The sequence below is a fragment of the Ahaetulla prasina genome, chromosome 18 (genome assembly GCF_028640845.1).
Source record: "Ahaetulla prasina isolate Xishuangbanna chromosome 18, ASM2864084v1, whole genome shotgun sequence".
Taxonomy (NCBI): domain Eukaryota; kingdom Metazoa; phylum Chordata; class Lepidosauria; order Squamata; family Colubridae; genus Ahaetulla; species Ahaetulla prasina.
This window is the reverse complement of record NC_080556.1, coordinates 5,552,298-5,577,447: the sequence shown is the minus strand read 5'-3', so window position 1 is coordinate 5,577,447 and position 25,150 is coordinate 5,552,298. Positions and strand designations below refer to the sequence as shown.

General features: G+C 44.8%; 1 protein-coding gene across 1 annotated transcript in view; it reads left to right on the top strand.

Annotated features, from left to right (window-relative positions):
• The first annotated feature begins 144 nt into the window (after nt 1-144).
• The window catches only part of AGRN (agrin), a 234,597-nt gene continuing 209,591 nt past the window's right edge, over nt 145-25,150 (top strand). The window contains exons 1-2 of the mRNA XM_058160877.1: nt 145-1,046; nt 16,036-16,297. Of these exons, the coding sequence (XP_058016860.1) occupies nt 810-1,046; nt 16,036-16,297 (499 nt within the window). The 5' untranslated portion in view covers nt 145-809. The remainder of the gene's footprint in view (nt 1,047-16,035; nt 16,298-25,150) is intronic.

Here is a 25,150-nt window from a genome sequence, read left to right as displayed (position 1 = left end):
GTGCCGGCGGGCGCCTCCCTTCCGCCCGAGCAAGGCAAGCCGGCGTCCGAGCAGCCGCGGGGCTCCGCCTTTCTCCTCCCTCCCCCCACCCATCTATCCCCCCCAACCCCTCCCTCCCTCCCCTCCCTCGAGCCCAGCGCCGCCTGCCCCTTGGCAAGTCCCATCACGTGCGGCATCGCTCGGCACGATTAGCCATTAACCGGAGAGCCGAGGCGGCGGTTCCAGCGGCGGGCAGGGGGCGGTCTCTGCCTCTCTCTCTCTCTCTCCCTCTGCCGGAATCCCCCCTCCCCAATTCCAACCCTTCCAAGCCCGCCTCCCTCCTTCTCGCTCTCGCTCGCTCTCTGTATCCCTCCCGCGGCTGCAGAGGCGGGCAGCGCAGCCCGGCTTTCTCTCTCTCTCTCTCTCTCTCTCTCTGTATCTCTCTTTTTTTTCTTTCTCTTTCCCTCTTTCCTCCTCCCCTCCTCCTCCTCCGCAATTCAGCCCGCCCTCCAAAAGCGCCCACCCCACCCCCGTTTTCTGCCCCACTGGGCGAAGGAAGCAGCCGGCTAGCTTTGAACCGGGGAAAGAGGACGGAGGTCTGCGGGCCGGCGCTTCCGCGGGGCCCGGCCACGCCGCCTTCCCGATCTTTGATTTGATTTTATTCTTTCTCCGCCTCTCCTTCCTCCTTCCCTCCCTCTTTCCCGATCGCACTTTCTCCCTCTCTGGATCTCTCTGGATCTCTTCCCTCCCCTCCCTTCCCCGCGCGCCTCTCCGCAAACTTAGGATCGCCGCTCGAAGGGGGCCAAACTCCCGGCTCTATTGTTGCCGCGATGCGGCGGGCGAAGGGTTCCCCCGGATCGTCCCCCGCCGCCAGCCTGAATCCTTTGCCGATGCCGCCGCCGATGCTCCTTTTCCTGCTCTTGCTGGCATCCGGGCCGGCCCGTTGCAACCGCAGCTGTCCGGAGAAAGAGCTGGAACGGCGGGAGGAAGAAGCCAACGTCGTCCTCACCGGAACGGTGGAAGAAATATTCAACGTCGATCCGGTCCACCAGACCTACTCCTGCAAGGTAACGCGGGACAGCGGTTGATAGGGGCGGTGGGGGTGGATGGGTGGAAGAGAGAGAGAGAGAGAAAGAGAGAGAGAATGAAGGCCAGTTCCTCACGCAGGCGCACAGTCCCCGGTGGGAAATTTTGGGGAGTGGGAGGGGGGGAACTTGCTTTCTTCCTTCCCGGTTCGAACTTTACTCGCTGGTGGGGGAGGGGGGTGGGGGAATGGGAGGAAAAGGGCGACCGTGCGGCCCCACTTGTTGCTTTCCGATCTACCCTCCCTCCTTCCTTCACCCCGTCTCTGGTTAGGAGGAAAGAAAGAACGAAGGAAGGAAGATAAGATGAGATGATAAGATGAAAGAAAGAAGGAAGGAAGATAAGATGATAAGATGAAAGAAAGAAAGAAAGAAAAAGAAAGGGAAGGAAGGAAGGAAGGACGATAAGATGGAAGGAAGATAAGATAGAAGGAAGGAAGGAAGATAAGATAAGATAAGGGAAAGGAAGGAAGGAAGATAAGATAGAAGAAAGGAAGGAAGATAAGAAGAGGAGGAAGGAAGGAAAATAAGATAAGATAAGGGAAAGGAAGGAAGGAAGGAAGGAAGATAAGATAGAAGAAAGGAAGGAAGATAAGAAGATAGAAGGAAGGAAGGAAAATAAGATAAGATAAGGCAAAGGGAGGAAGGAAGGAAGAGAAGATGGAAGGAAGGAAGGAAGGAAAGAAGATAAGATAAGGGAAAGGAAGGAAGGAAGGAAGATAAGATGGAAGGAAGGAAGATAAGAAGATAAAAGGAAGGAAGGAAGATAAGAAGATAAAAGGAAGGAAGATAAGAAGATAAGGGAAAGGAAGGAAGGAAGATAAGATGGAAGGAAGGAAGGAAGATAAGATAAGATAAGGGAAAGGAAGGAAGGAAGGAAGAGAAGATGGAAGGAAGGAAGGAAGATAAGATAAGATAAGATAAGGGGAAGGAAGGAAGGAAGGAAGATGAAATAGAAGGAAGGAAGGAAGATAAGATAGAAGGAAGGAAGGAAAATAAGAGAAGATAAGGGAAGGGGAGGAAGGAAGGAAGGGAAGAGGGAAGGAAGAAGGAAGGTAAGATAAGATGATAAGATGAAAGAACGAAAAAGAAAGAAGGAAGGAAGGAAAATAAGATAATATAAGGGAAAGGGAGGAAGGAAGATAAGATAAGATAGAAGGAAGGAAGAAAGAAAGGAAGGAAAATAAGATAAGATAAGGGAAAGGAAGGAAGAGAGGAAGGAAGATGCACAAGAGCACCAGCGTGCCTACCGTTCCTGTCCTAATGCTCTCTTTGACTGTATCCAATTTCGTATAGTTATTACATACTTATGCTTATATATATGCTTATATATCGTATAGCTATTTCATGCTTATGCTCATATAGCCTGTTGTGACAAATAAAATAAAATAAATAAATAAATAAATAAATAAGATAGAAGGAAGGAAGGAAGATAAGATAAAGAAAGAGAGAGAGAGAAAGAAAGAAAGAAAGAAAGAAAGAAAGAAGGAAAGAAAGAAGGAAAGAAAAAAGTGAAAACAGTGTTAGGTTTCTGTGCTTTTATCTCGGTGTCCCGGCTCTCTTTTTTGCACCCAGGATGTCAGTGGGATTTTTTTTTTTTTTTGGCAGGACCAGGCTAGTTGGGTCTGGAAGAAGTGTTTTCGTTCTTTCTTCCTTCCAGCCTGAGTTTCTCCTTCCCCCAGCTACCCCCAGCCCCCTTCTCCCTTCATAGGAGCCGTCTTCTCGTGGACGTGGCAGGTGATCCGGGACTGAAAAAAAATGAATTAAACTCCTTTTTTAAAGAAAACGAGCTCTCTCCAAGAAATAGAGAATAAAAGCTCCTGTTTTATGAGCAGGAGAGACTCTCCCCCAGTTTTATCTTAACACTTGGCTGCTAATAAAGTCTGCCTTGGATGCCTCAACATCTCCCCCCCCCCCGCCCCAAAATAAAAAAATAAAAAACTATCTCCTTCCTATCATGAGCCAGCAGGACATCTTGAGATCAAACTTCCACCTTGTTCCCCCCCCCCACCCCCACCCCGAGCTATTCTTAAAGATACATTCTTTAAGAGGGAGGCTTAAAAAAAGTTTTTCTTTTCAACTCTCAGCCACCAAAGAACAAACAAACAAAAAGAAAGAGACACCAGGCGCTTGTTCCCCCATAGCACATAACATATCTACATTATTCCCAATGTAGAACAGTTATGTCAGATTGTGATAGAAATTGATGGGTAAATGTTGTTGTTAGTTGCGAAGTCCTGTCCGACCCATCATGACCCCATAGACAACGTTCCTCCAGGCCTTCCTGTCCTCTACCATCCTTCGGAGTCCATTGAAGCTCATGCCGACAGCTTCAGTGACTCCATCCAGCCACCTCGTTCTCTGCCGTCCCCTCCTTCTTCTTTTGCCCTCCATCGTTCCCAGCATTCGACTCTTCTCCAGGGAGTCCTTCCTTCTCATTTGGTGGCCAAAGGATTTGACTTTCCTCTTCAGGATCTGGCCTTCTAAAGAGCAATCAGGGTTGACCTTCTCTAGGACTGACCGGTTGGATCGCCTTGCAGTCCAAGGGACTCGCAGGAATCTTCTCCAGCACCAGAGTTCAAATGGGTAAATGGCCCTAATAATAACACAATTGATAATTACCTGAGTGTAAATCTAATTGAATACAGCAAAACCTCTCTTCCAGGCTGAAGTCTTGATATACACTTTGCACTAAGCCTGGGTATGTTTTAACTCTGTTTTTTTTTTAATAAACCAGGTTTGTGGGGTGAGATATAAAATAAACCACGCATTCTTTTGGGAGAACACCAGCCAGGCAGGACAGTGATGTTGGTACGGGATGAATTCCAGGCGAGGGAATTCTGGGAATTGAAGTCCACATAATGTAAAGTTGCCAAGATTGGCAGGCACTGGCTTAAAGATTTGCAGCATCTTTTAAAGAGTCCTTTGAATTATATCCTTGTCCTTAATACAGTAGAATTCTTTATTGGCCAAGTGGACACACAAGGAATTTGTCTTTGGTGCATAAGCTCTCAGTGTATATAAAAAGACAAGATACATTTGTCAAGAATCATAAGGTACAACACTTAATGATAGTCGTAGGCTACAAATAAGCAATTGAATCATATCATATATCATATCATATCATATCATATCATATCATATCATATCATATCATATATAGAATAGAATAGAATAGCGTAGCGTAGAGTAAAATAGAACAGAATTTTTTATTGGCCAAGTGTGATTGGACACACAAGGAATTTGTCTTTGGTGCATAAGCTCTCAGTGTACATAAAAAGAAAAGATACATCTGTCAAGAATCATAAGGTACAACACTTAGTGATAGTCATAGGGTACAAATAAGCAATCAGGAAACAATATCAATATAAATCGTAAGGATACAAGCAACAAGGTTACAGTCATACAGTTGTAAGTGGAAGGAGATGGGTGGTGGGAACGATGAGAAGATTAATAGTAGTGCAGACCATTAGTAAATGGTTTGACAGTATTGAGGGAATTATTTGTTTAGCAGAGTGATGGTGTTCGGGAAGAAACTGTCCTTGTGTCTAGTTGTTCTGGTGTGCAGTGCTCGGTAGCATCGTTTTGAGGGTAGGAGTTGAAACAGTTTATGTCCAGGATGTGAGGGATCTGTAAATATTTCCCAGCCCTCTTTCTGACTCGTGCAGTATACAGGCCCTCAATGGATGCAAGGAAGGTTGGTAGTAATTGTTTTTCCTGCAGTTCTAATGATCCTCTGAAGTCTGTGTCTGTCTTGTTGGGTTGAAGAACCAAACCAGACAGTTATGGAGGTGCAGATGACAGACTCAATAATTCCCCTGTAGAACTGGATCATCATACTAGGAAACGATCAATATAGATCGTAAGGATACAAGAAACAAAGTTACAGTCCTGCCATCATAAGTGGGAAGAGATGGGTGGTGGGAACGATGAGAAGACTAAATAGTAATAGTAACGCAGCCTTGGTGAATAGTTTGACAGTGTTGAAGGAATTATTTGTTTAGCAGTACAAGAAGTAACATGAGGATGCGGTTGGATGATGGTAAAAGAAACTTGGTTTTTTAAGTAGGATCTTTCCTAGTAGAGAGATGGGGGGAGAACTGGTGTGAATAGAAGCATACACTGATTAGAAGAACAGAATTTGAGAAGCAGAAGCATCTTGGCTAATACTATTGCATAGAAGACCCGAATAAGTTTCAAGCCTGACTCATTAAGCAATTTGCTACTGGAAGAATTTAACGTTTTGCAATGGATTGGTGAATCCCAACGGCTCCTTAATGTCTAACAAGGACACCTGGCGGATTAAAGGGAGACAAACTTTTCTTTACCTGCACAAGCTTTATAACAGTGACAGCAGAGTTGGAAGGGACCTTGGAGGTCATCCAATCCAACCCCCTGCTCACGCAGGAGATCTGTGCTAGGGATTCGAACCGCCGAGCTTTCTGATCGACGAGTTCAGCGTCTTAGCCGCTTGAGCCACCTAGCCAGGCTTCCTGGTCACTCCTCTCAATATAATTAAACGTCAGAATAGAATAGAATAGAATAGAATAGAATAGAATAGAATAGAATAGAATAGAATAGAATAGAATAGAATAGAATAACAAAAGAGAAGAGAAGAGAAGAGAAGAGAATTTTTTATTGGCCAAGTGTGATTGGACACACAAGGAATTTGTCTTTGGTGCATATGCTCTCAGTGTACATTAAAAAAAAGATACATTCATCAAGAATCATAAGGTACAACACTTAATGACAGTCATAAGTTACAAATAAGCAACCAGGAAACAATATCAATATAAATCGTAAGGATACAAGCAACAAAGTTACAGTCATAAGTGGAAGGAGATGGGTGATGGGAACGAGGAGAAGATTAATAGTAATGCAGACTTAGTAAATACTGTAGTTTGACAGTGTTGAGGGAATTATTTGATGGGAGCACACCTGATTAAAGAGAGAAAGGCTTTTCCCCGCTCTCCTGTTGTGTGTGTGTGTTTGTGTGTGTTATGCGCAACGCTACATTTCCCCCCCACCCCAATGCAAGCGCAGAAATATATTCCTTGCTTGCACAATTTAGAACCTTGCATAATTTGGTTTTTTGAGTCGGCGAGGTGGGAGGAGAGAAAATCCCTGTACGCAAAGCAAGTTTGCGGAAGGTATTTATCGAAAGTTTATCCCCCTGTCTTGGCATGATCTGCTAGGTTATTATATTAAGAAAGAGGCAGGTTTCTTTCTATCTTTTCGACAGGGGTTACTATCAGTTGAAGAGTACTACGAAGACCAGGCTCATGCATGGATTCCTCTCTAGGAATAATTCTCCAGATCTAAGGAAAGGAATTGAGCCATTTACAAGGATTTGCTGCAGGGATGAGGTAGAATTAGATGATCCAGAGGCAGATGGTTAAGAAAAAAAAAAAAAGTAGAATAAATCATAAAACTCTATGAAGCTGCTTTGGACTCAGCCAAGAGCGTTCAAATCCTCAATTTCTCCTAGCACGTCATTTGCAAATGAGTGTTGAAGGAACGCCAGCTGGAATTCGGTGGCGGAGCTAACTATCGGCAGTCCTCGACTTACGACAGCTGGTTTACCTGACCAAAGTCGCGACAGCATTGGAAAAAAGTGACTTACGACCGTTTTTTCACACTTACGACCTTTGTAGCAGCCCCTTGATCGTGGGATCGACATTCAGGTCCTTGCAACGGGTTCATAGTTACGACCCGTTGCTGCGTCCCGAGGGCAAAAGGATCCCCCTTTTGCGACCTTCTAAGCCAATCGGGAAGCCAGATTCACTTAACAAACGTGTCACTAAGTTGTCAAATGCAAGTGTTTTTTATTTATTTATTTACATTTATATCCCGCCCTTCTCCGAAGACTCAGGGCAGCTTACATTGTGTAAGGCAATAGTCTCATTCTATTTGTATATTTTACAAAGTCAACTTATTGCCCCCCCCAACAATCTGGGTCCTCATTTTACCTACCTTATAAAGGATGGAAGGCCGAGTCAACCTTGGGCCTGGTGGGACTTGAACCTGCAGTAATTGCAGGCTGCTGTGTTCTAATAACAGGCTTCTAACAGCCTGAGCTATCACGGCTCTCAACCGTTGTGGCAGGAAAGGTAAAATGGGGCAACTCCCTTAACAAATCTCTTGTTTAACGACAGAAACGTTGGGCTCAATTTTGGTCGTAAGTTCGAGGACGAACTGTATCGTCCCTGATTTTATGCCGCTTTGGTTGAACGGGATTGCTGAATAAAACCATCTTCTCGAGTGAAAGCTGCCGTGATTGGCTGCGTCTTCAAATTGCAACGTTGTGCCCACAAAACTTTTATTATTATTTACTTTATTCGTTAAACATGAAACTCAGTCAACTGAAGATTCAAAAATGCTTCACAAATACCATTGACTGGTGCTGATGGTTGATACGGGTTGCTGCCAGCGTCCTAGGTATCAGCCAAGTACCTTCTTAAGATGTACGATGTTCCGAGTAGCGCAGTTTTTTTGCAGTTCTGCTGGTGTCATTGCAGGAAGCTGCAATTGGTTGATGTATCCTATAAAATTCTTGAATACGGTACCAAGTGCCCCGATGACGATGGGCATCACTGTAACATGTTTCATCCATAGCCGTGTAGTTTCGATGGCCAGGTTGCGATATTTCGTGATTTTTTCCCAGTTCTTTTTCTTCAGCTCTGGCATCTCCTGGTACCGCGATGTCAATAAATTGTACGTTTCGGTTTTCCACAACCGTGATATCTGGCCTGTTGTGTTCCAAGTGACGATCCCGTCTTTATTCGAAAGTCCCACAAGATCTTCACCTTCTCATTCTCTATGACTTTTTCCACTTTATGTTCCCATGACTTTTTGGATATAGGGTGGTCGTGTTTTTTTACATAATGACCAGTGGATTAATTTAGCAACTCGGTCGTGTCTAGGTTTGTAATCGGTTTGTGCGATTTGGCTGCGTTCACATATTAAATGTGAAACAGTTTCGACTTTGTCGTTGCAAAGTCGGCAGTTTGGATGGTCGGTGGATTTTTGTATCTTTGCTTTCATGGCATTAGTTTGTAGTGCTTGTTCTTGAGCAGCGAGTATTAAACCTTCCGTTTCTTTCTTGATGGTTCCTATCTTATGCCCATGTCAAGTTGTCATCACATTTTCCTTCAATGTATTTCAAATGCTGTCCATGCAAAGCTTCGGATTTCCATCTATTTAATCTGTCATCCAGCTGTTTTTCCTTATAAAAAACATAAACAGAGGCTGCATAAACATAGGGATAGAATCAAGATCACGTGAAGTGTTAGTGCCACTTTATAATGCCTTGGTAAGGCCACACTTGGAATATTGCATCCAGTTTTGGTCGCCACGATGTAAAAAAGATGTTGAGACTCTAGAAAGAGTGCAGAGAAGAGCAACAAAGATGATTAGGGGACTGGAGGCTAAAACATATGAAGAACGGTTGCAGGAACTGGGTATGTCTAGTTTAATAAAAAGAAGGACTAGGGGAGACATGATAGCTGTGTTCCAATATCTCAGGGGCTGCCACAAAGAAGAGGGAGTCGGGCTGTTCTCCAAAGCACCTGAAGGCAGGACAAGAAGCAATGGGTGGAAACTGATCAAAGAAAGAAGCAACTTAGAACTAAGGAGAAATTTCCTGACAGTTAGAAGAATTAATAAGTGGAACGACTTGCCTTCAGAAGTTGTGAATGCTCCAACACTGGAAATTTTTAAGAAAATGTTGGATAACCATCTGACTGAGATGGTGTAGGGTTTCCTGCCTGGGCAGGGGGTTGGACTAGAAGGCCTCCAAGGTCCCTTCCAACTCTGTTGTTATATTATATATTCTAATAATAATAATAGTAATAGTAACAACAACAACATCCATATTATATGTGGACAACGTTGATTCTTTTTGATCTCCCTTCAGTGCCAACTCAGTTCTAAGATGGTTTGGGTGACAATCATGAATGTCTATTTGATTATAGCTACTTTTTAAAAAAAAAACAACAACAACAACATTTGGACAGAATTTCATTTTTAAGACAAGGACATGTGCTTCTCATTGGGTTTAAATGTTCTGCTGGTGCATAATTAAGTATTTTTAGGCAGCAAGTAAGGCGAGGCGATTGCTTGAAGAGTCTTTTGAAAAATTGCTGCTGTGGGAATCCGACCTCAAACATCTGCACCATACAGCGAAGTTCCTTTTTTTACGCATTCTGTTTGGAAAAGTTTCAAAGCCACCCTTTGGAATCAGATCTCTATTTAAAAACAGTTGCTGTCTATTGTTTGACTCTAAAATCACCTCCCAGCTATGGATTCCCCCCCCCCCACACCTCACCTCTCCTTCTGCTAAACCTTGCTGATTTTAAAACAAACAAACCACACTGAAGTGCCAGCCAGTTGCTGGTATTTTTCAATCTATATTGCGACATCAAATCCACGTTGTATTCTCCAAAAATATTTCTATAGCACCGCTTGTCCATGGGGAACGAGGAGAGGGTGCGCGAAAATTTGGTACAGGTAGTCCTTGACATAAGAACCACAATTGAGCCCCAAATTTCCAATCGTTAAGTGAATTTCTGTCCATTTTACCACCTTCCTAGCCACAGTGAGCCTCGCTTCCCCATTGACTTTGCTTGTCATAAGGTCGCAAAAAAGAGGATCGCGTGACACCCCCCCCCGGGACACTGCGACCGTCATAAATATGAGCCAAGTGTTCGAATTTTGATCACGTGACCGTGGGCAATACCGCAACAGTCGTAAGCAGGGGTGGGGCTGCTGGGGGTTCGCGAGAACCTCTAGCTAAGGTTCTGTGCATTTTGGAGAACCCCCAAATCCCACTCCTGGCTGGCCTCGCCCACCCCACCCTGCCCCTCCCAGGAGTTCCCACACAGCCTGTTTTGGATGCAGGTAAGCGCAGGGCATACACGGAGGCTCGAGGAGGGCGAAAAACGGGCCTACCGGAAGTTCGAGAAGGCTGGAAAAGGATGGGCCTCCGGAACCTGGGGTGGCTGTTTTCGCCCTCCCGGAGGCTCAAGGAAAGCCTCCAGAGCCCGGGGAGGGCAAAAATGGCCCCCTCCACCATGGTGCAGGAGGCCGACTAGGCCACGCCCACCATGGCCACGCCCACCCAGCAACTGTGGCAGAGAACCCCTTGCTAAAATTTTTGAATTTTAGTCGTAAGCGGTGAAAAAACGGCAATAAGTCACTAAACCTAAGAATTCAGTCTACCTCACGGGGTTGTCTTTAAGGCTTGTTGGAAGAAATATCCATCTGGGTTCAGTTCCAAGTGGGGACAAAGACACTGGAAACATGGAGACTGCTTGGAAAGATGGTTTAATGGTGGTCAGGATCACATGGCTTGAGTTCCTGAACAGAAAAAAGGGCTGAGATCCTGTGCGCTCCCTGGTTTTATGCTTTTTCTGAGCTTTGAACTTTCTGGGGCACAGGAAGAGTATCCTGATTGGCTGTCAAACTCCCAGGTGGTCTAGGGGTCTTAGCTAACATTGTAGGTTGTCCCTCAAGCTTGCCTGAGCCTTGCCAGGTGGTGAGTTTCTGTTGCTAGATGGGTTCTATTATGTTGCAGATGATGGCCCATTGACAAAGGTGGGGAGAATGAGTTTCTACCTCTGACCCATTGACAAAGGTGGGGGGAAATGAGTGAGCTTGGCTGAGGTCTTAATGGCCCATTGACAAAGGTGTGGGGTGGCAGGAAGTTGCAGGGAGCTGCTTTGTCTTTAAAACATGTTTCTCCATTTCTCATCCAGGGAAATATAATATTCTGCCTTTTTAAATATTTTCTAAAATATTTCCTTCTAGGAGGGGGGTAGGTGCTAAATTCCTACAGGCTCAAAGGACAGGCACGGAAAACTTGCGACTTTGAGGTGGATTGAAGCTCAAAATACTTGGGGGGGGGAATTGCCTCAAGCTGATCTTCTCTGTGTTAAGTCCTAACACCCCCACCCACATTTCTAGGGTCTGAGAGACCCCGAGATAAGAAAAGGCAGCTTACGAAAGAAATGCAGTGGATTGCTTCCTGCCATTGATTTCCCAGACAACTGATTAACTATTGAGGGGGGGGGGCGGGGGGGGGAAACGACAAGAAGCAAAAGATTAGGATTGGAAAAATGGGCCAGAAAAGCCTCAAAAAAAAAAGGCCTGAAAAAGACTGAAAAAAACGCCCAAAAACACGGCATGCAGAGGCCCAAACAACAGCCAGTGGGGTGGCCGGGGTTTCGGCAATATTCGTTCTTATAAGATGCACAAGACATTTTTGCCCTCTTTTGAGAGACAATAAAGTGCATCTCGTATTCCAAAAAATACGGTACTTCTTGTTTGTTTGTTTTTTCCCCTCCTCCTTTCTCTGCCTTCCATACCTCTTGTGGCTGGTATCACCTTTGCTCAGACTTGATCCTTTTAGTATTCTTCCTTTCCACCTTTTTTTTTTAAAAAAAATCCTCTTTGTACCCAAATGGAATCTCTCCAGGAGCTTAGGAGAGCTCATTTTAATTGCCCCAGGCTCTGTGGGGGAAGGTGATAGGTGTTTTCAACTTTTTAACTTTCCTGAACTGGCTGTTTTAGTGATTCTCCTTCCTTCCTTCCTTCCTTCCTTCCTTCCTTCCTTCCTTCCTTCCTTCCTTCCTTCCTTCCTTCCTTCCTTCCTTCCTTCCTTCCTTCCCCAGCCAGGTTGAAAAAAATGAATCTCTGCAAATCTTTAGTCCTTGGCTGATCCTGCCAACATATTCATCACCCCAGGCAAAAAACCCACAACAGATGCCTTGTCTAGATTACAGGCCTTAAGGCAGCTCGGAGCTGAGTTTTTGGTTTGGTTTCCCACCTGCATTCATTCATTATTTTAAAGTTCATTTATTTTCTTCATAAAGCTCTTGGTGGCCAGTGCTGTTTTTAATCCGCAAAATGGGTTAGTCGTAGAACGAAGTGGATTGGACTGCGGAAAAACTAAATGAGCTGTACTTATTTATTAAATATTGTGGCAAATATTGTAGAGAGCTTTTTCATTGATCCTGAAAAGGTAATTTCACTTAGGGTCCATATAACCGTATTTTATAGATAGGCCTTATTGTTCTGTTTTGGATTCTGATATGACCTTATCTAATCAATACGGTGCTATTGTATTATATATCTTAATTATACAGTATTATATCAATATAGTATGTTGCTTTATACATATACATATACATACATACATACATAAAGGAAGGATGGATGGATGGATGGATGGATGGAAGGAAGGAAGGAAGGAAGGAAGGAAGGAAGGAAGGAAGGAAGGAAGGAAGGAAGGAGTGTGTTTGAATTAGGGTGATAGATAATCTTTAAATTCCCAGAAAAATATGCCTCCCTTAAGTGCAAAGGACACAGTTGTTAAAAGAAGATGGTTTGGTAGTTGTGATATGTGTTTAAATAACAATAAAGTACTTGCTACGTTTAGCAACATGTAGCTAAATATCTGCTGTGTTTAGATGGCTCTTATCTATAAAGACATTTATTTGCCTCTGCAATCTTTTCAAACTCGTAAATATTTTTTTTAAATAAAGTAACATTTTATAGATTGGTATGGGTCAACAACTCCAGACATTCTTTTACTTGTGGGGGGGGGGGCAAAAAACCCCTCCCAAACACTTGCAGATAAGTTCAGAGAAACAGGTGGGGAAGAAGAGCCCAGGCTGGCATAAAAATCTGCTTTTACCGACATTTTCCTCCCATCAAGCTATGCACACCCTGGGCCTCTCCAATTCCTAATCTTCCCTCTGTTTTGCCAAGAAATTAGGTGGGGCTATTTGTGCGCTTGCAGGTTGTGGGTTCTTCTCTCTCCCTTCTCTCCTCCTGCCGTGACTTGAATCTGGAGCAAAGTGTAAGGCAGTCGGTGCCAACAGACCTTCTCCCTTTCTTGGAACGGTTTTTTTTTTCCCCAACCGGTGTGTGGTTCCTGTTCATTCCGGTGTCAGCTGGCCTCTCTTAACGTGGGCTTTGTTAGGGCCATTTCTTCTGTCCTCCCGAGGTTCCAGGTGTCTGCGTTTGAGTTTACTTTATTGCAGCAGTGGGATTCAGCCGGTTTGCACCTAACCGGTTGTTAACTTTCTAAGCAGTTCGGAGAACCGGTTGTTGGAAGAAATCTTATTTTGTTTTTTCCCCCCCACTTTACAGAGCTAATCCTGTAAGGAAGGCAGGAAGGAAACATTCTGGTGGTATTTCTAGCCTAACCATTATTGCCCTGCTTACAGAAACCGCCTCTCTGGTTAACCCTTATTACATTGTAACAACTAAGGCAAAGCGCCCATCGATGTGAGTGGCGTTGAGTTGGCCGCGCTCACACGGTCACATGACCACCGAGCCACGCCTACCCAGCTGGTCATTAGCGCAGAGAAGCGGTTGTTAAATTATTTGAATCCCGCTACTGCTTTATTGTCTTTGCACCTCGTACAACGAAATTAGAATAGAATAGAATTTTATTGGCCAAGTGTGATTGGACACACAAGGAATTTGTCTTGGTGCATATGCTCTCAGTGTACATGAAAGAAAAGATACGTTCATCAAGGTACAACATTTACAACACAAATGATGGTCAATATATCAATATAAATCATAAGGATTGCCAGCAACAAGTTATAGTCATACAGTCATAAATGGAAAGAGATTGGTGATGGGAACTATGAGAAGATTAATAGTAGTGCAGATTCAGTAAATAGTTTGACAGTGTGGATGGAATTATTTGTTTAGCAGAGTGATGGCCTTCGGGAAAAAACTGTTCTTGTGTCTAGTTGTTCTGGTGTGCAGTGCTCTATAGCGTCGTTTTGAGGGTAGGAGTTGAAACAGTTTATGTCCAGGATGCGAGGGGTCTGTAAATATTTTCACAGCCCTCTTTCTGACTCGTACAGGATACAGGTCCTCAATGGAAGGCAGGTTGGTAGCAATTATTTTTTCTGCAGTTCTAATTATCCTCTGAAGTCTGTGTTTTTCTTGTTGGGTTGCAGATCCGAACCAGACAGTTATAGAGGTGCAAATGACAGACTCAATAATTCCTCTGTAGAATTAAATGCCATCACACGTAAGTCCACTATAAACTGTGACCTTCCTAGATAGAAAAATGCCAGCCTCTGTCAGGTCAAATTTGAGGAATGTCTAATATTTGCTTCTCGATACTGAAAAGTGTTTGTCAGCCTCTTACCACTCTGCACAAGGGGTTCCGCCGCCATGCAGAAATATTCCGGGTATGGTAAGGGGAAAGTCAGTCTGGAAAAAAAAAAATCTGACTGTGGCATCGAGTCACGCCGGCCACATGACCACGGAGGCGTCTTTGGACAGCGCCGGCTCTTCGGCTTTGAAACGGAGATGAGCACCGCCCCCTAGAGTCGGGAACGATTAGCACAGATGTGGGAGGGGAACCTTTTACCTTTGACCTTTTAGTCTTTCCTGTAGCCTTTGCCACGGGTCTTTTGCTCAATGTTTCTACAAAGTCCATGTTGGCTGCGGATGATGGGAGTTGTGATCCAAGGTGCTCAACAATTCCCCAATCGTTTTTTGGAGGCCTGGCTCCATGCTCCACACTTAAATTGGCTGACAGTTGTTTTAATTCCTCCCCGAATTGGTATAATTCCCCTCCCCTTAGTCTCAATTTTTTTTAAAAAAAAACCTTGCTGCATCTTGACTTTAGGATGTGCAACATATTGCCCTCCCTTCTTCGCCTTGGCTTAATTTGGCAAATTTTATATTTGTCCTTCCCTCTTCTTCTTGTGCCGGTTTTGTTTGTGATCGTTGTAGTTTATGGTTTTAATTTAATTGGGTGCAGAAGGTTTTAGGGAGACAAACAACGCAGAAGAAGAAAAAAAATTGCCGGCTGAAACTTCCCAGCTATGAAGATGCGGATTCTAATCTAAAAAGAGAGACACTATAATAAAAAAAATGGGATTTTACAATGCTCTTCGGAGTGCGGTTCTGTGGCCGCCCTCAACTCGCCGCAGCCAACTAATTCACCAATTCAATTTAATTATTTAAAATAATTTTAAAAGTTGTTTTTTTTTGCATTCGCATTTTATTTTGTTCTTCCTTTGGCATTCTTTCTTTAATGATTCTGTTGGACATCCCCGCCCCCCGTGCATGTGTGCATAACCCATGCGCATGTCTGTGCATCCCCGGGCATGCCCCCTGTGCATGCGCCGCCCCCCCACTCCCCATTTTGGCTTCCAGGTTGGTGCAGGAGGTGTTCCATGCCCAAAATGGGGCAAGGGGGCCTTCCCCCCCCCCAGTGCTCCGTTTCGGTTCTGGAAAGCCACCTGCACCCCGCCCCCACATACGCCCTGCCCCTCTGCACATGAGCCCACATCCCCCTCATGCGCACTGCCCCCCTGCATGTGCAGCAGAGGCCCGAAGACTAGCTGGCTGGCGGGAGGCACATGTGCATGCGCGGTGCACCTAGGCTGTGGCGATGCTGTCGTGCTTGCAGAGAGGCCTCTGTGGCTCAGACTGGTAAGGCAGCTGCCTGCAATTACTGCAGGTTCTAGTCCCACCAGGCCCAAGGTTGACTCAGCCTTCCATCCTTTATAAGGTAGGTAAAATGAGGACCCAGATTGTTGGGGGCAATAAGTTGACTTTGTATATAAATATACAAGTAGGATGAAGACTATTGCTTGACACTGTGTAAGCCGCCCTGAGTCTTCGGAGAAGGGTGGGATATAAATGCAAAAAAAAAAAAGAGAGGGCTCTGCGGGCCACCTGTGTCATAGGTTCACCTTCACGGTATTAAGACTATTTCTTCAATGTTTACAATAATGCTTGTCCGGTGTCGAGATGCCCTGCAGCGAATTGGCCAGGCTGAGTTGTCTTGTGGCAAGTTGGCCACGGCAAGTTGTGATAGACAACCGGTTGTCAACTCTTAGCAACCGACCGCACGGGCCCCTCGGAGTCGCAGTTCTTTCCGTCGGCGTTCTTCCTGACGTCACCTCCTTTCATTGGTCCTCCTTTCTTCCAGGTGAGGGTTTGGCGGTACCTGAAGGGGAAAGAGGTGGTGACTCACGAGATCCTCTTGGACGGCGGGAACAAGGTGATGATTGGGGGGTTTGGGGACCCCTTGATCTGCGACAACCAGGTCTCCACTGGGGACACCCGGATTTTCTTCGTCAATCCCGCCCCGCACTACATGTGGCCCGCTCACAAGAATGAACTGATGCTCAACTCCAGCCTTATGAGGATTACTCTGCGCAACCTGGAAGAGGTGGAGCATTGCGTCGAAGGTAAGTCCCAGGCTCGGCTTTTTATCATTTTACAGGCAGTCCTCGACTTACGACTGCCACGGAGCCCCAAGTGCTAAGAGGGACCTTCGTTAAGGGAGTCTCGACCCATTTTTATGAACTTCCTTGCCACGGTTCGTAAAGTGAATCATGGCGATTGTTACATTTGGAACATGGTTGTTGAGTGAATCACTGCAATTGTTAAATTGGGAACGGTTATTAAGTGAATCACTGCAGTTGTTAAATTAGGAACACGGTTGCTAAGTGAATCGCTGCTATTGTTAAATTAGGAACACGGTTGCTAAGTGAATCGCTGCTATTGTTAAATTAGGAACACGGTTGCTAAGTGAACCTGGTGTCTTCCCCGCTGCTTTTGTTTGTCCAAAGATGGCAAAAGGGGATCACGGGATCACGGCAGCCCGTCATAAATAGGAACATCCGGATTTCGTTCCCTGTGAGCGTGGGGATGCTGCAATGGCCTTAAGTCTGGAAAATGATTTTGCGAATCACATTTTTCAGCGCCGTTGTAAGTTTGAACAGGCCCTGAATGGACTGTCGTAAGTCGAGGGCTAACCTGAACTTGGATTAATCGCGGGAAATACCTAAAATTATAATAGGCCATCAGGAATTCCTAGCAATTACTCCCAATCCCTTGGGCTGCCCATTTCAGAATTTACCACCCTGTTTCCCCGAAAATAAGGCATCTCCTGATAATAAACCCAATCGGGATTTCGAGCGCATGCGCGAAAATAAATCCCCCACCCTGAAAATAATCCGTCCCTGAAAATATTTGAACGCACGCGCAGTCGGTCCTCGCCGTTTTCTGGTTTCCTCCACACGCCCCAAAATAATAAGACCTCCCCGAAAATAAGGCCAAATGCTTATTTCGGGGTTCAAAAAAAAAAAATATATATAAGACAGGGTCTTATTTTCCGGGAAACACAGTATAAGGACCTGTGTTATAAGGACCAGAACCTTAAAAAAAAAAAAGACTGAACACTCACACAGCAGGCCGCGATAAGATAAAACATGGTCTGTTTTGGATTTCCTGCAATTTGTACTCACTTGTCGAATTTCTGGGGGCCACCCAACTGCGGCAAAGGCTCTGGGTGGCATCCATTACTACAAAGTGTGTGAGGACTATAAAAACAAGGAAAAGAATAATGTACGAGCCAAAGAGTGGGGGGGAGAAAAACATTCAGACTAAAATATAAAATCCTATAAGGAACTTGGTCTCTTATCCTAGCTTATGTTTTTTTGGGGGAAACAGCCAGATTTCTAGCTCTGTGAATCTCTGGATACAACTTTGGGCTTTTTTAGTTGTTGTTGTTCATCGGGCGACCGACATGGTGTGTGTCCCATTCATAAGAACTGTGTGTGTGTGTGTGTGCTTAAGGGTGTGTGTTTTAACAGTAAGCTGCAAAACCCCAAAAGAAACTCCTCGGGGCGTCTTAAGAACTGGAATGTGCTCAGAGTTACACATTCCGGTTTGATTGCCTCTTTAACTTTTTCTCTGTATTTGCTTTCCAACCTATGGTTATTATTTTTTTTTTCCAACAAGCCGCAATATTTGCCTGCTCTCTGCCATACCATGCTGTGTGTGTGCATTTATCGCTTATTAGCCGTTACGGCAGAGAATGTATTCCATAAATTCTGATTTTTTTTTTTTAAAAAAACCCGGCTGGTATTATTTGAGCTTCTTCGCAGCGGCTTCTTCCACGACTTATGACCACAACGGAGCCCACAATTTACGTTGCTAAGTGAAAACCTTTTCTTACGTGAGCTTGGCCCCTTTGTGCGACCTTTCTTCCCACTGTCATTAAGTGAATCCCTGCAACTGTTACGTTAGTCACATGGCTGCTAAATGAATCCGGCCTTCCCATTGTCAGAAAGTTGCAAAAGGCATCGATCACATGACCCCGGGACACAGCCACCGTCGTAAATTCGAGACTGCAACCGTCATAAATACGATTGCCAGGGGTCTGAATTCTGAACACGGGACCATGTGGAATGCTGTAATGGTTGTAAAGTGTGAAAAATGGTCATAGGTCCCTTTTTTTCCAGTGCCGTTGTAACGGTCACTAAATGAACTGCTATAAGTCGAGGACTACCTATATAGGTTCCACCGCCAGACACAAATCAAAAGACCAACTGTTTATACAGTTAATACACCGGTATGTTAAATATATATAATTTATATAGACACCAAATGGTGTCCCTGGTCAGTGGTGGGATTCAAATAATTTAACAAACGGTTCTCTGCTCTAATGACTGGGTGGGCGTGGTCATGGTGGGCGTGGCCATGAGGTCTGACAGGCAACACTCGGGCTCCTGCACTGCCCTGGGAGCAAAAATGGGCTGTGGGGGATGCGCCGCCCCCCTGAGCCCTGTTTTGGGCCTAGTAGGCCTCCCTGCAGCCTCCTGGGAGCGAAAACAGGCCCCTGGGGGGCATGGCATCCCCCCGGCCCCGTTTTGGGCCTAGGAGGCTTTCCTGCACTTACCTGGGAGCCAAAATCGGGCACGTGGGGACTCCTGGAAGAGGCAGGGAGGCGAGAGAAGGGGAAAAGCCAGCAATTTACTGGTTTGCCTGAACCGGCTGAATCCCTTCGTACTGTAGCACACGATACATTCTCTCTGTGAGCAAAATATTAAGACCACTTCTGGAATTCTGCTGGAGCAGCAATAAACTTTCCTGACTGTCTTTTTTCCCTCCTCCTTCCTCCTTTCAGCTGCACACACACAAACACACAGAGAGAGAGAGAGAGAGAGAGAGAAAATGCCATCCATAACCGAAAGACTTCAAAGTTTCATGCAATTGGCCTTTGAACAGAGTTTTCTGACCAAGGTATCAAATGCAGATTAATTCCTTCTGTCTCCCAGCCAACCTACTTGTGCTCTCTCTCTACACACACACACACACACACACACACACACACACACACACAGAGAGAGAGAGAGAGAGAGAGAGAGAGATACAGACACAGAAACAGACATACACCATGTTTCCCTGAAAAAAAAGGCTGGGATTTATATTAATTTTTGCTCCAAAAGACGCCCTAGGACTTATATTCCAGTTCAGTCTTATTTTTGGGGAAATATGGTACTAAATGTGTCCATCTGGCTGACATTCTTACCCGGGGCTTATTTTTGGGGTAGGGCTGATATTATGAGCACCCTGAAAAACCATGCTAGGGCTTATTTTCCAGTTGGGAAATATGGGAAATATTTTCAGGGAAATATGGTACTAAATGCATCGATCTGGCTGACAATCTTAGCTGGGGCTTATTTTGGGGGTAGGGCTGATATTACGAGCACCCTGAAAAATCACGCTAGGGCTTATTTTCCAGTTTTTGGGGAAACACGCGCACACCACAGAAAATAAACTGGGACTTTAGTACAGGGAGCCAGACCCTCTGCTGTAGAAGGAAGTGAAGATTAGAAAGAACGGAGGCAAAAAAAACAACAACACCTTGACGGGAGTGTGTAGGGCGAAGGCTGGCGTTATTCCAAACCGAAAAAAACTCCTCCATTCATTCATTCCAATCCACTGGACTCAGCTGCATGTTTGCTCGTTTAAATCATGTGGACTTTGAACTCTCTCTGGGTGTATAAAACAAGAGAGAGATGCATTCCTTCGGATGTGATGCCAGTCCAGGCTGGTGACTAGGAAATTATTTAAGGAAGAAGTGGGATTTTTAAAGGGGCAGGGAAAGGTTTAATCCTCCTCTTCCTGTCCATGCAGAACCTTAACAGTTTGCACTCATAGGTTTCACTAAGTCTTAATCTATCTGCTCTGGTTTGGCTTACTTTAGCTCTGAAGACTTCTGATTGTGTAAACCAGGCTGCAGTTGGCTTGTAAGAAACCATGGCTTAAAATGTAGGTGTGAACTCAATGTTTGGGGGGTTAACCTTAGACCAAAATCAGAAAATTTCCGAATTTAGCAAAGTTTGAGCTGCTCCTAAGACCAGCACCATGTGGAGTAAATGAACTCAATTCAACAGTGAAAAAAGTAATGTTCTACATTTAGGCAAAAAAACCCAAAATGCACAGGTACCATATAGGTGGGACCTTGCTCAATAATAGTAACTGTGAGAGGGATCTTGGAGTCCTAGTGGACAACCATTTAGAGATGAGACAGCCGTGTGCAGCAGCTGCCAAAAAAGCCAACACAGTTCTAGGCTGCATAAACAGAGGGATTGAATCAAGATCACGTGAAGTGTTGATACCACTTTATAATGCCTTGGTAAGGCCACACTTGGAATATTGCATTCAGTTTTGGTCGCCACAATGTAAAAAAGATGTTGAGACTCTAGAAAGAGTGCAGAGAAGAGCAACAAAAATGATTAGGGGACTGGAGGCTAAAACATAGGAAGAACGGTTGCAGGAACTGGGTATGTCTAGTTTAATGAAAAGAAGGACCAGGGGAGACATGATAGCAGTCTTCCAATATCTCAGGGGCTGCCCCAAAGAAGAGGCAGTCAAGCTATTCTTCAAAGCCCCTGAGGGCAGGACAAGAAGCAACGGGTGGAAACTCATCAAGGAGAGAAGCAACTTAGAAGTAAGGAGAAATTTCCTGACAGTTACAACAATTAATCCATGGAACAACTTGCCTCCAGAAGTTGTGAATGCTCCAACACTGGAAGTTTTTAAGAAGAGATTGGGCAACCATTTGTCTGAAGTGGTGTAGGGTTTCCTGCCTGGGCAGGGGGTTGGACTAGAAGACCTCCAAGGTCCCTTCCAACTCTTGTTGTTGTTGTTATTATGCGGGCCCAATTGCATTGTTTACCTTGTGTATGCTTGTACACAGATACACAACACCTACGCGCACAGACCGATACTTTCAGACCGATGTTCGTGCCGTACACTTAGGAAAGAGAAAACCAGCATTTTAATGGGATTGGATTATAGACCACAAAGTTTAGTCGGGAGTTATCATTTTACTTTGAGCGAAATGACATGAAATCCATTTCAGAAATAAGATCTTGGTCCTTGCTCCCGGTGGAGAAGCAAGCCTTTGTGACAAGAGATTAGATTTTGAAGGCAATTTAGTCCAATCCCTTGCTCAGTTCAGTAACTGAGATCTGGATTAAAGCCGGCGGGGAAAGACCGAGATAGCACTATAGCCCAATTATTTAGTAGATTTATTCCAATTGCTGCTCAGGAGGCCCAGGAGGCACAGCTATATATATATAAATACCCTAAGTACCCAACATAATAGTCAAATAGAGCTATGTAAACAAAATACCATACACCCAGGGGTGGGATTCAGAAATGTTAGCAACCGGTTTTCTGCCCAGTTGCTGGGTGGGTGTGGCCATGGTGGGCGTGGCCTACTCGGCCTCCTGCACCATGGTTCTGGAGGCCGGAAACGGGCCCATTTTCAGACTTCCAGAACTTTTGGGAGACCCGTTTTTCACCTTCCTGGAGCCTCCGCGCGGGTGCTGCATTTACCTAGCATCTAAAATTGGTCATGTGGAGACTCCTGGGAGGGGAGGGACGGGGTGGGTGGAGCCAGCCAGTCCTTACAACTCCCGGTTTGGCGAACCAGATGTAAAATTAGCATCCGGTTTGCCCAAAACGGCTAAATCCCACCCTTGCGTACTCCCCAAATGACATAAAATCAATCAGTAATGAATGACATCAGTTCATCCCCCAAAGCAGAGGTCTCCAACCTTGGCAACTTTAAGACTTGTGGAGTTCAACTCCCAGAATTCCTCAGCCAGCTGAGGAAACGACGCTATAGAGCACTGCACAACAGAACAACTAGACACAAGAACAGTTTTTCCCCGAAGGCCATCACTCTGCTAAACAATTAATTCCCTCAACACTGTCAAACTATTTACTAAATCTGCACTACTATTAATCTTCTCATTGTTCCCATCACCCATCTCTTTCCACTTATGACTGTGTGACTGTAACTTTGTTGCTGGCAATCCTTACGATTTATATTGATATATTGACCATCATTTGTGTTGTAAATGTTGTACCTTAATGAACGTATCTTTTCTTTTATGTACACTGAGAGCATATGCACCAAGACAAATTCCTTGTGTGTCCAATCACACTTGGCCAATAAAATTCTATTCTATTCTATTCTATTCTATTCTATTCTATTCTATTCTATTCTATTCTATTCTATTCTATTCTATTTTGGAAGAATAAAAATGTACCAAAGGATTGCCTTCTTCTGAATTACCCATTGTTGTTGTTTTTTTTCCATTGAGATGTAAAACGGATAGGATGCTGTCATTGCTGTATGCTTCTAATAATGATTAATATTGGTTGCGTGTTCGGAACAGATATCCATTCATTCAGCTGGATAACTAACCTTCGTCTTCTGGCCAATCCACATGCACTCCTGAGCTGGCCTATTTTGGGTCCCCCCCCTAAGTTTCCATTTTATCCAGCTGCTCTTTTCCTGCCTCTCTTTTATCCCCCACCCTCTCCCATAGCCCATTTTCTTTCTTCCTTTTCCACCCAGCCTCTCTTTAACACTGAGAAGTTTTGTTCTTGTAAAGTGGTCCGTGCAAAATTTTCTTTTCAGTGGCCTTAACAGGGCTCCTAAGAAACTCCTGGAGGGAGGCTCCAAAGCAAGGAAAATTGCTGGCAAAGCAAGTTAGATCTCTAGATTTCCCAGGCTGGCTCTTAGCAAAAAACTCTGGGAGGAGGGTTTTCTTCTTCTTCTTCTTCTTCTTCTTCTTCTTCTTCTTCCCCTTCCCCTTTTCTCTCTTAATCCTTCCTGGTGTCTTTGTCGTGGTTTCAGGCCAAATAAGACCTCCTTGTTTTCTTAAACTCTCTCTGTGTGTGTGTGTTTGTGTGTTGTGTCTTTCTCCCTCAAACAGGCTTCTGTTTCAGCAGGCTGAGAAAGTTGATCAACAGCTGTGAAAATGGTATTTTACTGTAAGGAACCTCCTGCTGGGCAAAATTTTTTTGGCCTGGGATGTGTTGTGGGGGCTGAGATATATCCACAGGGGGTTCAAGAGTGAGATAGATGTTTGCTTCGTTTGGAAACTCCGTAGATGTTATAATCCCAATACATCTAGGAAGACTTCTAAGTCGTAAAGAACGATTAGTTCGTTCTCTCTGCTGGGCTTCCCGTAGTTTTTATTCTTAGGGTTGAAGATCTGCCAGGATCTTCAGAAATGGGATATCCATCAATTGTACTTCAGAGTGGTATAGTTTTCTTGGAGCTCTGACATTTGCTACTTGATGCAGGAGTCTTAGAATGACAGCGATGGTGGGAGCCATTTAAGGCCACTCAATCTCAATCCAAATTTGTTGTTGTTGCGAAGTCATGTCCGACCCATTGCAACCCCATGGACAATGTTCCTCCAGGCCTTCCTGTCCTCTACCATCCTCCGGAGTCCATTGAAGCTCACGCCGACTGCTTCAGTGACTCCATCCAGCCACCTCCTTCTCTGTCGTCCCCTTCTTCTTTTGCCCTCCATCGTTCCCAGCATTCGGCTCTTCTCCAGGGAGTCCTTCCTTCTCATTAGGTGGCCAAAGGATTGGAGTTTCCTCTTCAGGATCTGGCCTTCTAAAGAGCAGTCAGGGTTGATCTCCTCTAGGACTGACCGGTTGGATGGCCTTGCAGTCCAAGGGACTCGCAGGTCAAGTCTTCTCCAGCACCAGAGTCCAAAGGCCTCAATTCTTTGGCGCTCAGCCTTCCTTATGGTCACCCGAAAGCCAGACAAGGAATAATGGATGGAAACTGACCAAGGAGAGATTCAACATAGAAATAAGGAGAAATTGTCTGACAGTGAGAGCAATCAACCCATGGAACAGAAGTTGCCTTCGGAAGTTGTGGGAGCTTCATCCCTGGAAGCTTTCAAGAAGAGACCGAACTGCCATCTGTCAGAAATGGTGAAGGGGTCTCCTGCTTGGGTGGTGGTGGGGGTTGGATTGGATGACCTCCAAGGTCCCTTCCAACTCTGTTAATCTGTAAAATAAATCCTTGACATTTCTTCTGTGCGACACCCCTTTCAGAAGTTTGAAGAACGTTGTCCCATCTTCTCACTGTCCAGACTGAAGAGTCCCAGATTCTCCCATCAGCCGAGTTCCCCTTCTTTGAACCCGTTTCAGATTTCGAAGTCCAAAAGGCGCTGGGATCAAATTCTTGGCATGGGATCTGAACCATAACAGGGGACCAAAAACGACAACAACAACGACGTCCAGAACAATGGGACCGGCGATTTAGAAATTATTTTTTTCTGTTGACGTGGCCTAAAACAGCATTTGCCCTTGATGTCGCTTTGCTGATCTCTTATGTCAGCTATTATTCCCCTTATCTTTTTCCAACTTTTTTTTTCCTCTTTTCTTTAGAAATTGATACGGCTGTGTATGAAAAGCTTGTTTCTTTCCCCTTCGTTCAGGTTCAACCGGAGACCTATTCCCTGGTTAATGATTTCGTTGTTGTTTTTATAAAGTGTTATTTTAGATTATTTTTCTCTTTTCCGCCCCCTTTGCTTTTCCTGTTTTGGCTGGCTGGCACAGATTCCTCAAGGCTGTTTAGTTTTCGAGGCTTATGAACTTCTGATTTGAGAAAGAACACAGAATGCAACGGATCATCTCGGTCATGGTCGCTCGGCTATTATCATTCTGCGGAAAAGGAAATCTTGACAAAATCCAGTCCCCACTTCTGCCTATATCTCCCTCTTCTTTTTTGAGATGCTTTTTGGCTTTCGGCAGCTTCCTGTTGGGGTGGTACTCATTTTTTTCCATGGGAATAGAAGTAAACCTTTTTTTAAAAAACAACAACAACAGGGTTCTTACAAACCAGCGATCTGTGAATCCTTTTATTGGGTGTTTGAGGGGTGGGGGGGGGAGAAAAGTAATATATTTATCTCTGGACAGGC